General features: G+C 36.3%; 1 protein-coding gene across 6 annotated transcripts in view; it reads right to left on the bottom strand.

The window, feature by feature from the left end:
• Positions 1 to 329: 329 nt before the first annotated feature.
• The window catches only part of AQP (aquaporin), a 43,994-nt gene continuing 27,095 nt past the window's right edge, over positions 330 to 17,228 (bottom strand). For 5 of the 6 annotated variants that reach the window (XM_083132563.1, XM_083132559.1, XM_083132560.1 and 2 more), the window contains exons 2-6: positions 14,983 to 15,187; positions 12,705 to 12,897; positions 10,987 to 11,068; positions 7,023 to 7,161; positions 330 to 4,714 (exon numbers count right to left, since the gene is read on the bottom strand). In XM_083132563.1, the coding sequence (XP_082988689.1) occupies positions 4,512 to 4,714; positions 7,023 to 7,161; positions 10,987 to 11,068; positions 12,705 to 12,897; positions 14,983 to 15,163 (798 nt within the window). In that variant the 5' untranslated portion in view covers positions 15,164 to 15,187 and the 3' untranslated portion in view covers positions 330 to 4,511. Of the gene's footprint in view, positions 4,715 to 7,022; positions 7,162 to 10,986; positions 11,069 to 12,704; positions 12,898 to 14,982; positions 15,188 to 16,441; positions 16,529 to 17,228 lie in introns of those variants that run through there. The other variant, XM_083132565.1, reaches the window with a different exon arrangement.

Raw genomic sequence — 17,228 nt, 5'->3', positions numbered from 1 at the left:
CGTTGCCCATGCAAACTATTTGCCGCTCGAGCGAAAAACGCTCATTGCAGCACTCTAGTAAACAATAAACATTCTTACCTAGAGTTTGTTCTTGTGGTGTTAAATATCTGCATATTGCAACACTGTTTTTCTGTCCTTCACGTGGCTTCACAGTGAAGTGATACAGTCACTTCAGGTCTAACACATCATTACACACAAAAACGTGAAGCATAATCTTGGATACAGGCCCAGGCCAATAACATACAATCTGATGCTGTAATTATTTCATGAAATAGTGTTATTGAATATGCTGTTTCATGATGGACGATTTTTTTAAAAAAATACACACATGCAATAGGTACTTTATTGAATAATATTGTAGGAATTCAACAATCCAATAATGATTGTTAACCATATCACATTTTTAATTGAGCAATTAAATTAATGACCTTCCTCGCATTTGTTGAGGTAATTCTTTAGACAGCCAATAACATTTGATGTACAATATTATATTTACATTTTCAACATTTTAATGAAACATATCTAATAAATATCTCAAACAAGTAAAGGCTTATTTAATTGCAACGCTAAAATAAAAATAAATAATATATTCTTTCTCTCTCACACAAAACAACAAAAACAAAAAAGAAACACTAACCTCACAGGCATAAATGGAATCAATTTGTGAAGCAACAATATAAAGGGAAAAATTGAAAACAACTTACAAAGTTGCTGGCAGTGTTTACAGGTTTGTGTTCTCAATATCAAACACGGATTGGCACATAGTATAATGCATTATACAGGGTGTCCAAAGAAAGTCACCAAAGACTTCGAATGTACGTAACTTTTGTACAAATAGCATTAGACACACACACCTTGCACTGGGTATTACCTTTGTCTATGGAGATATTTTTCAAACATGTCATGGTACAAAAACCTAAGCTACCTATCTTCTTGTGCAATAAATTACAAATATTTTATTTCATCTTGGCATTGATTGAATAGCATAGACATATGTTGGGCCCACCTGGTATTGCCCTCTGGCACTACCAATGTTGCCAGTACACCTTGTTATATTAAAAAAAAAATACTTTTTCATGAATATGTCATAATTAACCCCATAAATTGTCTGTAATGCATAAAATGCTTAAAAAATGTATCCGTTCGATAAATACCCACACAGACCATCGATACACATCGAAAATTATTGCAAGCGACTCCACAGCTGTGTTCTATTCATGTTTGTTTTTACTTCGTACAAAAACTTCTTTCTACCTTAGTAACTTTTCCGCCATGCTGAACATTCATGTTAATACCCAGTGCAAGGTTCATGTCTCTATTGCTCTTTATACGAAAGTTGTGTACTTCAAAGTCTCGGTTGCGTTAATTTGGACATGAACAATATTCAGAGCTGGTATTACCTATGTATCAAGTATTTCATTGCATAATAGTCACAGAAATCTTTGTCTGCAAAATTTTACACATAAAAAAAATTGAAATAGAAAGTAAAATTATTAAGTAATACAATTTCTAGTCATGAAATGCTGGGAAACATGTTAGTTTTAATATATAAAAAGTTTCTTCAACATTTTTTGCTCTATATTTTTATGTTGCCTCATAATGCATATCCTACTACATGAAATCGGCAACATGCGAGAGAAGTTCTGAATTATACAAATACTATTCACAAATAAGACATAATTTATTGCATAAAAAAATTGTACTGTGAAACTAAGTTGTCATAACTGCAAAAGAAAAAAAGGACTGCTATATTAATTTATTTGCAATTACTAATATTGGTCCCAAAACACAAGTGCCAATTCATAAATATTTTTAGATATTTAAATTATGTTAAATACAAGAAATTACCTAGATGAAGAAAAATCAAGAACTGGGGGCAATACAAAAACATGGTGTTAGTTAAAAATCGCTTGTTATACTCCAAATCTATTAAAAACACAAACCTAATCGAGGTAACAGCATTTATTACATGTGGGGATTTCAAATCCTAAAACAGGTAGCTTTTTATATTATTTTATTATTAGTAAAAGGAGATCTAAGATTTTCTAATTATGATTTATTTACAAAATATTTACGAGCCAAAATACTTAACTTACAACATTATCTGCTCACTTCTTGATACTTTGTGTGTTGTACAGAGTGTCTCACTCGCTCTCAGCGAGAAGCATACACAAAGGTATGTCTGTAGCAAATTCCATTATATTATAACCAATAGTTTGATTTTTATAAGCGAAAATCAGGGGACAAGAGCAAGTGAAACACCCTGTATTATCAAGCTAGTTTTAGTTCTTTCAAATGGAGAAATTAATTCATTGAAAATGCTTTGCTCATTATTAATCTCAGTAACATTATTCCTTACTTAACGTAATGTATGACTAGGTGAAAGTCAACTAAATTCCACAGAATTTCTATTCAGAATGGGGATAACTGTACGTATTATTGTCTAATTTCCTTCCATAGTTGCTCATAAAATACGTTTCGTCTATATATCAAGTCTAAACTTTGTAATCATAAGCTACTTTTCATAACTACACTATGAAGAATAAATTACGTAATCCTTTACATTGATGAATTAATTGATTTTTATAAAGAGTATGCAAATATTACATATATCTAGGTATGTAATAGAGAGCCTTTTTTATTGTCAAAGAGAGTATCGTTTCAAGTCCAAAGATCCCCAGCTTAGCTACAAAGTTTCATCACAACTTCCATTACCTTGATTCATGTGTTCAATTCTCAATGCAATTATTGTCCTGTTTTAATTGCATTCTCATTTTATCCATTCTTTGCATTAATGAAGTCATGGTATATTTATTGTCATGGTTCTTTATTTTTTGTTTAAGTTTAATTAAAATATAATATTGGCTCACACTTCACTTTATTATAGCATGGGGAAAAATCATCAGAATTAGATTTACTTACTGCACTAGTGTGCAGTTGATAAATATTAATTATGTTACAGATATGAATGTACATTCCATCCTTTGAAATTGTTAAATATTAAATAAGCTTGTAGATTATAAGAATACAGTTCTATGGTCCTGTATTGTTAATGAAGTTATTTAGATGGAAACGGTAAATGTGCCGATATTTTAGTCTGAGTTCCGACTGTGTAATGGAATTGAGAGTGGAAATAAGTTCGGAAAAATTAATTTTAAAATCTCAGAAAAATTTTGTCATGACAGTTAAACTTACATAAGTGAATATGCTCGCAAGTTGCTGAGAAGTTTTCTCTTAGTATAGAAATACTAAAGCAATCAACGCCTGGTGGTCCTAATCTACTCATAGCATTTAAATAGTACTGAAAGCAGGTACAAGGGTCGGCACCGAACCTACCAATCATTACACAGTCGGAACTTGAGTCTTATGTTTTGTTCATATTAATACCTTTATTTTTATTAAAATAAACAGCAGAACACTTCAGCAATGATGAATTATAAGCTATATGCAACTTGCTTGTAGAGAGATAATTCATATAAAATATACTTGTCAGTTTGTTCTAACGCCATGAAACGTTTTGTTTCACTCTTTCTCTCTCCTTGTATATACATTAGTTGGAAGACCTTGGTGATGACAAGACATAAAGCTCTCCTGGAGCTTACAGATGTATACCATATAAAAATAACGTAATGATAGCCTGCATCAACAACTATCAACGTTACACTAGTTACAGCATGTCCACAAAAACATCCCGTGATTATAAATGACCACAACATTTTAATTATGTATATTGCGAAATTTATACCGATACCATTCAAAAGAACAGCTCAAAGAATTTTAGTGGATGTGCAATTGTTGGCGTTAACTACAACAATAGATGGCATTACAATAAAATAATGAAAAAAATGAAAAATTAGCCAAAAGTAGCAGAAAAACACATTTTGGGATGTAAGAGAAAAATTAATGAAAATATTCATGGACAATTTGCACGGTAATACTCATGGATCCCACTGTACAATGCTGTATGAATGAGTGTTGCAAAGAAACTTGAAATAACAATAATAAGAAGAAACGTAATGGTGGACAAAAGAGAAAACACCAAAAGACCTTTCGATTGTTAATGTGTTATTTTAAATGGCATTGTTGTTAGAAGCAAATTGTGTTACTGTTGATGTTTACTGGATGTTTAGGTTTGTACAGTGGGATCCATGAGTATTACCATGCAAATTGTCCATTTCATTAATTTTCTCTTACATCCTAAAATGTGTTTTTCTGCTATGTTTCCTTTCTTTCATTCATTTATTGTTATGTCATCTATTGTTGTAGTTAACGCCAACAATTACACATCTGCTAAAATTCTTCGCAATATACATAATTAAAATTTTGTGGTTGTTTATAATCATGGAATGTTTTTGTGGACACGCGGTATAACAAAATTCGTTTACATACTTCACATTTAATGATCTTGTGTAATCAACAGTAATATAAAATTCTTTAATAGAAAATAAATAACAATAACAGTATGACCTTAACTGTGTTGTTTGAGCACCTCGTTGGGCTGGGACAAAAGCTTAGTCTACTCGTACTTTGTATTTCCAAGCAGCTATAAAATTTCTCACTCGTGGTAGATTGTAGAGATATACTGATCCTACTGCACCAAGTGTTGCACCAATCCAGTAAACAATGATGTGCTCGATAGCCGAGTGACCTTTGCAGCCATACTTGAGCGATGTTGCAAGCACTGGATTGAAATAACCTCCAGAGTAGTTAAATGCTGAAAGAATAGTAATAAAAATAATTTTCTTCATTTTTACCAAAAGTAAGGAAACGAAAGGTGACGTCTGCCTGGGAGAACAAGTTAAAACCAGGGTTGTTAAAGGTCTGGGAATTTTAAATAAATTCAGTTCTGGTCCAGGACAGAAAATCAGCAAGAGTAATTGGGTTCTGGAATGTAAAGAGTATTCTTATCTGTAAATTATTTCAATTCGGTCCAGGACCACATTTAAATTGTGCGAGAAAAAATGTTCCGGTCGTGTTGCGGAACCCCAATAGAATTTATTGGTTCCAGGATCTTAAACAACCCTGGTTAAAATTCAAATCACAAAGGGTAGTTTGGGAAGCAAATGTTGCAATTTCCTGGGTGTGTTGTCCAAATATATATATACTTGCAATTATGCTGATCTACATCCAAAATATGTTATCAAGGGTATGTAATATATATTTGTAACCATAACTGCTATATGCCATGTATGTAATCAAACTGATATGTAATAATATATACTTTTAACTTTAATCATACTGCATCCCAAATAAGTAATCAAGTGGATGTATTTGTACTGAAATCATGCTAATGTTATATGTAACAAATGAAATGACGTGCTCTATACTGCTGCAGATTGAAATATAAAGGGCCTCCCCATGGCGCAGTGGTAGCGTCGTCGCCTTGTAATCAAGGGGTCCCGGGTTTGATACCCGATGGAAGCACATAGTGGTTTGGATTCCACTTTAAACTGTAGGTCCAGTCCTGATTAGCCTTACTGTGCACAAAGTGGACTTAAAACACCAACTCAAACCAAAGATTGAAATATCTACAATGTAGTCAACAGAACAAGAATAAATTACAATTACAATTACAATATTCCTAAATCTTGCAATAAGTGCACATAGCTCACTTTCTTACCAATCAACGGGTTCCAGGTTTGATACCCAGTGGAGGCACAAGTGGTTCAGATCCCACTTTAAACTGTAGGTCCAGTCCCAATTAGCCTTCCTGTACATAATGTGGACTTATAAAACAAAACTCAAACTGACAACTCTTATCAGTAATAATCGAATAATGAATGAATTAATTAAAATTTTTCGGTACGTTAGCATTTATGGCCATTTTGCACCCTTCTAAGTACATGAGGGAAAATTCTCTTATATAAAACCCTTACCTTAGAGTTAAAAGTGTGTGGTTGTAAACTGACCTACACAGGGGCATACGCAACACATTAAGAAGGTGAGGAGAGTTTAAAAATTTCCTCAGAAACAGTGTAAGAGGCCTGTTCTTCTCAAAACGCTAACAGGATATGTTTAAAACACCACCATCATCTCCAAAGATGGACGATAAAGGTTTGGGAAGATTAAAAGTTTGTCTGAGGAAAGCAAAATTGCCACACTCAATAAGAATATTGATTGATTGATTTGGTTTATTTTACTTTGTTTTTCTGCCACCTTTTGGGGTAATCATGAAAATGGGGATGAGTGATGATATGATGAAAGGACTTGTGCACTTGAACATTGCCTTTGGTTGAATACAGGGTGGGAAATAACCTTTTGCTAGGGGTCTGCAGGAAAAAGTAACAACAATTAAGAAATTATGGTAATACCAAATGTTTACTACGACAATTGTGGTTACAAAAACAAAATTAAAAGTTAGTTCACGACAAAGCACCTTGCTTCAAGGCAAATGCTAAAACCAAGACCTTCTTCGGCGAAGTGGCATTGACTTCTTCAGCAGTTCTGAATGGCCGGGTGCATCACCGGACCTGAATGCAGCGGAGCATTTTGGGGCTATTCTGAAGGACGCATATGAGTCCTTGATGATAGTGGAACGCGGACCGGATCGCTATTCCCGGCCAACATTCCTTGCACATCTGGAACAAGTCCTCCGTGGCATGGAATGGAATACGGACTGTTTGCGAATCTTCTGAGCTACTACCCTGATCGTCTTCGTGCTGTGAGAGAAGCAAACAGCGGACATACCAACTTTTAATTTTGTTTTTGTAACCACAATTGTCGTAGTAAACATTTGGTATTACCATAATTTCTTAATTGTTGTTACTTTTTACTGTGGACCCCTAGCAAAAAGTTATTTTCCACCCCGTACTATCCCTTTCCCCCCCTAGGAAAATTTACACAAAGCATCCCCACCTTTATACTCAAGACTTGAGCAAATATCTCCCTCCCTCTCAACAATTTTCACTTCAAGGGCTGTTCTTTACTGACTGAATATTACTCTGAGTAATTTATATAGCACCCTCTACATCGACTGTACATATGCTGTAGGTTGCAATAACATCAACTGTGTTAAAACATACCAGCAACCACAAGTGAAGTTCCGACGAATGCATCAATGGCAGTGGCAAATCTTGGCTGGAGATCACCCAGTGACTTTGATACCATTCGACACAGGCAGGTAGCAAAACATTCAATCAAGGCTCCATAGTAAAAAGGTACCTATGAAAAATAACATTGATCAATGTTAAGCATATTAAAGCAGAAAATCAGTGGAGAAAGCTTCACAGAAGTTAAATTATTTATTCATCATTATTGTTGGGAAGCCTGATGGTAAGAGACCTGTAGAAAGGTCAAGACAAAAATGGAGGGATAACTTTGAGATGGACCTAAAGGAAATCGGTAAGGATGGAAAATATTGGATTGATCTTTCACAGGATAGGGACAGATGGAAGGCTTGTGTTGCTGCAGCCATAAACCTTTGGGTTTAAGAAGGCTAGAGAGTTATTTAGTTAGTTAGACTTAGGTGGACAGGCCATGTGGCACGAATGAGAGAGTAAAGAATTGTTTACAGGATTCTTGTTGAGTAACCTGATGGTAAGAGACCTGTAGGAAGGCCAAGACAAAGATGGAGGGATAACATTGAGAGGGACCTAAAGGAAATCGTTAAGGATGGAAAATATTGGATTGATCTTTCGCAGGATAGGGACAGATGGAAGGTTTGTCTTGCTGCAGCTATAAACCCTCGGGTTTAAGGAGGCTAGAGAGTTAGTTAACCCCTTAAGTGTGGAATTTTCTGAATGAGTTGCTACTGGAAATTATAGGTTTTCAGCAGAATTCCATGGAACAAAATTAACTGAAATAAAACTCCAGTATTTTCCAGTTTTTTTTCTGTTATGCAGTACTTTTTTACAGAATTACTTTTATATTCTACGACAAGCGTAAATAATGCAATAATACACAAATACAATTGTACAATAATGCATAGCATGTTGGCATGTATGTACTTCAGGTTCATGCAGAATATTTTTTTCCAGTGTGAAAGTATTTGAAACAAGTGCAACTCAATGTCCACATCACACAAAATTCGTTTTGGAGCAATATTTCAGTTTTCTTTCATGCACGAACTACACCACATGAGAGCAGACAACTTATCTTACGTATAACTTATATTCTCTTTCTTCTTGACCTTCTTCATCTTCTTCTTTTTCATCATCTTCATCTTCTGCTACTGGTTTTGTTTTTACAGCAGCTAGCATAATCTCACCAAGCGTTATTGTTATGCAGTCGAATCTAGTCAAAGGAAATTGTATATATACGCCATCCACACTTGAGGGGTTAAAAGAAACTCCATATATCCTCATGATGTTAGATCAATACTAAAAGTCCTGAGTCTGATAAGGGAATCAAATGTAGAACCACTCTACTGGAAAAGAATAGTATAGAATCGCTTTTATTGAGCAGGCGTGTTTCGGCTCTTAACAAACCCTTGTCAAATACATATTACATGTACAATTGCCACTTTACACTTTCTGAAAATCATGCATAACCCTTGCTAATACTAATAAATGATCAGTTACTTATATTTGTATTGTAATTATGGTATTGAAATCCATCCAAGAAAGTTGACTTCTGTGAAATTCCTGTCCGTTAGGATTGATTAAAAAAGTGAAGTCATTCGCTGCATGTGCACTGTGACATGAAAGCACATACTGGGTGTGGAGGTAACAGGACTGGGCCATGATCCACCCTGTCAAAAAGTTATAATCAAGTTTCATGATAAGAGTAAAAGTCATCGCTGTGTCTTACTGAAGCTACTTTTAATCAAGGGGTCCCAGGTTCGATACCTGGTGGAGGCACATTTCACAGAGGTTTGGATCCCATTTTAACCTGTAGGTCCAGTCTCCATTAGCCTATCTCTGCATAAAGTAGACTTAAAAACTCACCTATAGATAGTGATAAATATACACTGGTGTCCAAAATTAAAGCAACAAACAGAAAACCTTTCCTCCTATGATTTTTTTTGTTGATAAATTTGCCAAGTTTAACCTGTTGCTATGGTGATTTTTTTGTTGATAAATCCTGGCAGGGGTGTCCACAGCGAAGTTTTATGGCGCAGGTTGCACCATCGAGATTTGAGGGGGGGGATTTTTTCCCATCAAATAATATAAAATTCAACATTTATATCTTTTCCAAAACATATGTAAAAATTTTACACCTTAAATGCACCATATTTAATCTCTTAGATGAAGAAATGGAAGTGTTAAGGGCATTATCGAAAGGGGGGTCCTGAGGGGGATTCTGAATTAAACTTTGGGGGTAAAGTATCCAACTCTTGGTCTTAGATTATGGCGAGTACTTTAGTTAGAGGGGGATTGAACATTAAATTGAAGAGGCTATCTAATTCTTGTGTATTACTATTGTCTTAGACTGTTGCGGAAATTCCGGTGTGGAGACTGAGAATTAATTTTTTTGGATGAGGCAATATCTACTCTTCAGTATTAACAGTAAGTCTAAAATTGGCATGGAAATTTTGGTGGTAGGATTGAGTATGAAATTTAAAGGGGGAGATAGAAAGCTCTTGATAAAGTGTTAAATCTTAGATTGTCAAGGGTTTCTGTAGTGGAGAGAGAGTTCAAACATTACATTTTGGAGACTGTATTTAGCGATAAGGCATCCACACGTTTTCGACCCCAAATGTGCCAAAGGAAAAGACTAAATATCTCGGGATCTTAAGAAAGTATTGACACCCCATTAAATTAATATTCTTCAAAGCCTGCAAAGAAATGAATGTAAAAATTTTCTTGCTCGCTTCGCTCGCAATAATTTGTTGCTCTGATGTGTGTTTGGCACTTTAATGAGATGAATATGAAGTTTTTATACTAAAGCTGCATTACAAAACAAGCGATATTCTCGATTGATTGATTTGGTTTTTTTAAGTCGACTTTATGCACTCTAAGGCTAATCGGGACTGAACCTACAGTATGAAGTGGGATCCACGCGATATTCTCAATTATGATGAACGATTTTAGGGGTGGTCCTGAGTGATGGCACCCCTGTTTATGGAGGAGGGGCAGATCAATTATAATGTTCAGTAAAGCTAAGGAAAAAGTTACTTTCGGTAGTAATTAAATATTTTGTGGGGATTACGATATGGTTTAAGGGTGCAAATGATATGATTTGGGGGAAACACATGACATGATTTTGGGGGGGATGCACCATTTGCCTTGGGGGGGGGGGATGGGCACCCCTGAATCCTGGCACATTAAGGTTAGTTTATTTTCTATCTTAAACCAGTTGTCTATGACATCATAAATATTACTATCACCTGATCGTATTATGTGGTCAAATGGACACATGGGAAAGAATTTCCGTTTGTTGCGTTAATTTTGGACACTAGTAGTTGGGGTCAGTGGTGGTGATTGGGTTCCAAAACCGAGGGGGCAAGGTACCAAAACTGGTGGGGCAAAGGCAGTAAATTTCCCTTTGTAGGTAAGATTTATCATAGTTTGGGGACAAAAGTGGCGAAAAGTGGGGGGCATCTGCCCCCCAAATCGCCACCATTGGTTGTGGTCTTTCTCGTTTGGGTTATTCAATAAGAACGTGAATATCAAAATACATACATTTTTCTTTAAAGATGTGGCTGATCCAAATCTTTGACAGTCTGTGAGAAAGTGTCGAGGTAGAGAGAGACCCATGCACTTTGTGGAAAATGAATGTCAACCAAAAACATGATTTCATTTGTCACAGTAATTTGCATACATTATTATAAGTAACTGTTAATTACAAGTAAGATCAGTAGAGGAGTACACGCCTGACGAAGCTACCAGACGGGTGTCGAAATCGATCGCGAAAGAAATTTACGTGGAAAAATGAAAAGTAAGTTTATCAGAGTTAATGATCAGTAGAGGGTCTATTGCATTAATTTGAAATTGAAGCAGTTCTTTTTTGGGCAGCGTTGTTTAAAAAAGTGACTTGCTTGCACCTCCCTGGAAAAAAAATCTGTGGATGTCCATGTTAAAAAGGTAATTGCTTTTTGTGTCATACCTGCAGATCTGCTACACATTTAGCAAATGCTCTTCCCTTATGTGTGAAGGCAAATTCCATTCGCCATAATCTACGTATATACCTGTAAAATAAACCACATTTAATTAATATGTGTTTCTTCAGAGTAATATAAGTACAAAATATTCTTATTTTGACTGGTTTTTATTTCCTTGGTGATTATATTCTAGTTTCAAAGAACATTCTTAAGCTAAGACTACTGAGACAGAGAAAAAAAGAGACTCTCTTTGTCTCTCTCCAAAGAACCTATCATGAGACAGATAATTTGAATGTGTAATATTGGGTTGGTGCGAATTAAATGTCCACTTTGACGTCTGGTGGGAAACTCACCTCAACAACACAACACAGAGATTGACTGAGGTCCAGGATCTAACGTCAGCAAACAGACTGGAGCACCCAGACAGTCAGTCAGGAGGCAGTGTGTTGCTGAACAGGGTCGCCTGAAAGTGCACCATGGAGAACACACAATTACGAGTGATTTTTCTTTACGAATTGAAACTGGGACATTCTGCTCAGCAAGCTGCCAAAAATATTGTATTCCATCGGATTGTCACTTCAGATGAAAAATGGATCTGCTATGACAATCGTAAACTATCAGGACAATGGTTGGATCGTGATAAACGTCCAGGGCGGTTTCCGAAACCACCTCTCCACCCACGGAAGGTGTTGTTGCTGGTATGGTGGTCTGTGGTGGTGTGATCCATCTGTCTTTCTCAGGCGAGGTGAAACCATCAATGCAGATCGTTACAGTGCTGAACTCCATGAAATGCAGCGAAAACTTCTCCGCAAGCATCCAGCAATGGTCCACAGACATGGTGTCCTCATGTTGCACGACAATGCTCGCCCACCTGTCGCACAAAGAACGGTGCAGGCTCTCCATGAATTGCAATATGAAACCCTTCCTCATTCAGCATATTCTCCCAACCTCTCTCCCACTGACTACCATCTCTTCCAGCATCTCGATCACTTCATAACAGGGAAGACCTTCGCTGATGATCAGGCAGTGCAACATGCCGTTGAGGAGTTCTTTGCATCGCAGACTCCAGACTTCTTTCGCCATGGAATCCAATTGTTGGCTGAGCGATGGCAAAAGTGTGTGGCTGCAGATGGTGACTATTTTGATTAACCAGGTATTGTAGTTTTGATTTTTTGGCCTTTGGCAATGACGCACCTGGGCCGGACATTTCATTCGCACCAACCCAATACATTCTGAGCGAACATAAACACAATTCTACACATGTTTGAGTGATGGATGGTTTAAATTTGATATTTCTCATTTCTTCTGGGCACTTATGGATTTAATGACTAAGAGATGCTACTATAGGGTTTGTGCCCATCTCGTATCAGGTCAAGCTTCCCTGGTGGCATAGTGGTAACGTCATCCCCTTGTAATGAAGGGGTCCCAGGTTCGATTCACAGATGCACATGGTGGTTCAGATCCCACTTTAAACTGTAGGTTCAGTCCTGATTAGCCTTACTGTGCATAAAGTGAACTTAAACCACAAACTGAATCAATCATATCAAGTCAAATGACTAGAATTCAGTAGAGATGAAGTATGGTTTAATAGTTTGTTTTGAGATGTGCACATTCAATCAATATATGGTAACAATCAACTTTTTTACCAGTCACTGCAGTTTTCATCTGACTTTTATTGGTGATACTGATAATGTTAACAAGAATTACGTTAAGACGAACTTACCTAAAGATTAAGACTCCGCCAGTCAGTTCTGCCCATATTTTCAGTAGAACAACATCTATGGTTTGTGTTCCTTGTATTAGATCCTCAATGTGTGTGTAAGCGCATGCTGTTGCATCACCCCAGTTCCGAGACCACCATATTGTTAGAAGGAAAAGGAAGAGGGCATACATCAAGACCCCATAGTTGTCTGCAACTGTGGGGAGAGAAACACAATGATGGCATAAAGTTAACAATATAATATAATATGATAATTCATAATTTATAACATGTTCAAAATGACACAATTGTTATTTTTGTTTCATAATATTTCAACCATATCAAACAAGTTATTTATTAAGTTATTACATAAGGTCCCACAACAGAATATAAGTATTGTTCTTCACTGTCAATGCCAGAGAAATTTTGTAATGGGAGAGAAAGGGGGAGCAGCGTGGCAGCTGAAAAGGGGGGGAGGGGTTTACACAAAGATTGTTAAATGTTAGAAAATTAAATCAGCTTATTGAATATAGTAATAATGTTTGCCATAATAGTCAAAATATATTTTTCTAAAATAAGATGGAGAGATGATTTTTGGAAGGGGATTGCCCACCATGAACCCCTTACATCGCCATTGTCATTGTTTATCATTGAAGACTGCTTGGCTGAGTCAAAATATTACAAAAAGAAAAACAATATTAATTTTTATGAATATTTCTTTAGCAAAGTTTGTTTAAAACCAATGTATGTACAGACTACAGACATGGGCATCCAGAAGGGGGGGGGGGGGGCAAGGGGGGCAACGAAAGTCAACCAAAAATTACAAATTTCACACATATAATTTAATTTCAGCCACAATAATGTGTGTTAATTATTGCACGAACATGATAAATTCAAATTTAAGTAATTTTTTTTGAGGGATGAACACTATTATTAGGGAAAATATGCCATGTTGCCCCCCCCCCTGGAAAAAAATACCTTTCTTGCCCCTCCCTGGAAAAATCCTGTGCACGTCCATGACTACAGAGAAGTTATTTGATAATAGTCGTGATCATGTGTCCCGCACCGTGGGCATGCAGTCCAAGGCGTCATGGTTTGGGCTCAGGCTATGGGTCGAGTGTTAGTTCAAGACTCCTGTGGGGGAAGCGTAACAATCTTTCTCCTCAGATTTCGGGCAGTGTATGAGGGCAGTGGCCACCCACCATCGTGAGGAAATTTTGGAGTTATGAATGAGTAGCATAACCTGATCACAAAAACCTACAACAACAACTGAGGGTTCGTCACCCCGTAACCGGTTGGATGATCTTCCACCTCGTCACGTATGTAGGTAGGCCCTGGCCATCATGGGCTGTTGTGCCACAGGTTTTAATTGTGTTCATGTAACTTCTCAGTTGAATTTAAAGAATACGTAGTACAATCCTGGACCAAATCTTAGAATTATTTCCTACATTCACTCTTTCACTTATTGAAAGTTCTTTAGCCACAGGCTCTGAGGAACATACAACAGCCCTTCAGAAAATGAGGTCTGCCAAGTGGCTTTCAGTGACACATAGTGAGTACATTCATCATACCATCATCAATAAGCTTTCTAGAACAGAGTCTGCTTGTTCTTCTTTTCAAGATCATCAATGTTCCGATGCTCGGTCAGTGTAAAAATTTTCAGACTCAAACTGAGTATTAAACCCTGGACTACTTGCACACAAGTGAACGTCAGGCTTGCCCCCCAATCCCCTCCTGGGATACACTGGAGAAAATGGGGTTTGACTCTTCTCAAGTGTCAAATAAAAAACTTTTGCGATCACCGTGCAACAAGAGCTATAATTATCATTCATTGATATTTCTGATTTCATGCTCAACACAAGCTGTGGTTCTGAAATGTCATAGACAGTGGTCCACGGACTCTCTAAGATCCAAATCATAAGAATCTACAATTTTGGGCACTGTTAAGTTTTTGTACGATGACCACAGATAACACCCTAAAGGATCATACCCAGAGCTGAAATAAAACCATATCTTAAATCTAGTTTTCCAAAGCAAAGTGATAAAATCCTTTGATAAGCTGGTGTAAAAAAATATATATGATCTCAGTGCTTCATTCCCAACACATCCAATTTGGACAATTGAATTTCTTTTGTGTGTGTGTCCCCTGTGTTCAAATTAAAAAAAACAGTTCATGGTATTCCAAAAACCTCTTTTGCTATTTTAAATAAACAAAACTCTAAGATAAAAGAACCGTGTATGATGTTCTTTTATGTTCAGTGCTTTCATCTTCCAAGTGTATAATATACATAGTTTTCCTTACTTATTATGAGCTCAAAGCAGCATCCACATAGTTCAGCTCCAGCAATGGCCTCTTGAAAAAGTGTGTGTGCTAGAGAGCCTGGGGTTGAGATTATATCTGTTATCTTCCTGCAAGCATAGGCCAGAAGTAGCGTCAGCAGAATGTAGGTCACGGAAATAGACAAATCAGGCACAGGCAGCATGCTATCCTGGCCTTAAAACAGGACCTGTAAGACAAGAGAATAAGGGATATGTAGATCAAAATTTCATGCATGTACAAACAGTGGTGAAATAAGAATATGTTTATAACTTATTCCTTTATCCACATAATTAATGTTAAAAAAAATATGTAAACCATTCTAGTATGTTATCTATTTTCTTTGTAATGTCAACAAGATTATTGGATCTCCAGAGGCAAAAATAGGACCTACTAGTAGTGACGCAAACTCTAGGACACAACAATTCAAATGTAATTTACAGAGAAAATTTCAAAACTTATCAGTAATATTGCTAAATGTGTTTTCTAGCATACTTTTTCATGGAGCCAAGAATGATTCGCTATTTTATGTGTCATACAATATTTAGCAATATTAATGTGCAAATATGAACTATTGAATACATATGATACTATCCCTAATTTGTTAACATAGATGTTTTTTTTAAAAAAACTTGGAAATCAAGATACATTCCAGTAGGATGTATACAATACTCCTCCATTCATTGAAAACTCAATGCAGCGTGCTTAGGTTGTGGTAGGATGCTGTTATTTGGAGTGTGAATTTGGTTGGTACAAATCTTTATCTAAGAGCTTTCATGCTAACGAATTTATATACACAAATTATTGGACGATTTTATGATACCACAGTTTCACTAATGTTGAACAGACAGACATGACCAGCATGTGAAAGAGCGATCTGAAGTTTTGTACTGGCCTTAAATGCATACTTTATGTACCCCACGTGTGACATGGCAGATGTCGAGGCAGTACTCTCATTCTCGCCAAACCCTCTCAAGCATGTCCTGTGTGACATTCCCGATGGCGGTGTTCATGAAACTTTTCAATTCTGACAGTGTCAGTGGAAGTTCAGGATCGTAAACGATGCCTTTGATGAAACCTCACAGGAAGAAATCGCTCAGCTCACTGTGAGGTCCAGTGACCGAGGAAACTGCCATTGAAGACGTCACACAAAACATGCTTGAGAAGGTTTGATGAGAATGGGAGTACTGCCTGTACATCTGCCCTGCCACACGTTAGAAGCAATCGAATGCATTTAAGGTCTGTGTAAAACTTCAAATATTCCTCTTACAAATGACGCTAATATCATGTCTGCCTGTTCAATATTAGTGAAACTGTAGTATTATAAAATCTATCAATAATTTGTGGACACACACACAGAGATATATATATATAAAAGATGATCATGTGAATCAATACCTTCCCCACATTTATTTATAATTAATATGTTAATTCTATTTATTACCTGTACATGCAATCTAGAAGAAAACATTGTTGCAAAAGTAATTCGAACCTCTTACTATTTCAGATGCAAGAGATTTGGATTTCATTACATTTTATTTTGCACTGTTACGTGGCTTGCTTCCATTAAGGGGTAGACAAGCTACTTTGCAGTGCCATTGTTACACAATATGTATAATTATTTCCACAGCTGTTGTACTCGGTTCCATTATAATTATATATAATATTGTGTTCTCTGTAACTGATACATACATGGCCAATTCTCCACTCTTTTCCCAAAAAAGTATATTTTGTTTTAATTTTAGCGGCCAATCTTTATATATATATATATATATATATATATATATCAAAGTAAAAACATGATTTTTAAACCTACTTGAACATTATCAGTAAGTCTGTCTTTTTACCATAGGCTACATAAGCTGGAATTTTAAAATCTTACTGTTCATACAAATCAGAAGAGTGGAATGCACAAATATTGCTTGGCAAGTTGTCCATGACTATTTTCAGTAATATCCCAAGTAATCAGAACCATTGGGCCAACTATACTTTTTATGTGGGAAAGGTTGGGTTTACATCGCTTGGCAACTTGAAGTTGATCTTATGTTGGGCCAACCATTGTGACCAACTCTGCCCAACCATGGTTTACTTGTATGTGTGTGACATGTATACTTGTAGCTGTAACTTTTAAATATAATTAGCGGAGACCTCACAGGAAGATTGTTGATTGTTGCCTGGGAGGCCAATTCTTCCTTAAATAAGTATCGTATCAATCCATAAGATTATATTTT

Source organism: Lepisma saccharinum, chromosome 12 (genome assembly GCF_977018435.1).
Source record: "Lepisma saccharinum chromosome 12, izLepSacc3.1, whole genome shotgun sequence".
NCBI classification, from domain to species: domain Eukaryota; kingdom Metazoa; phylum Arthropoda; class Insecta; order Zygentoma; family Lepismatidae; genus Lepisma; species Lepisma saccharinum.
The sequence above is the reverse complement of the archived record's forward strand: the minus strand, read 5'-3'. Positions and strand labels throughout refer to the sequence as shown.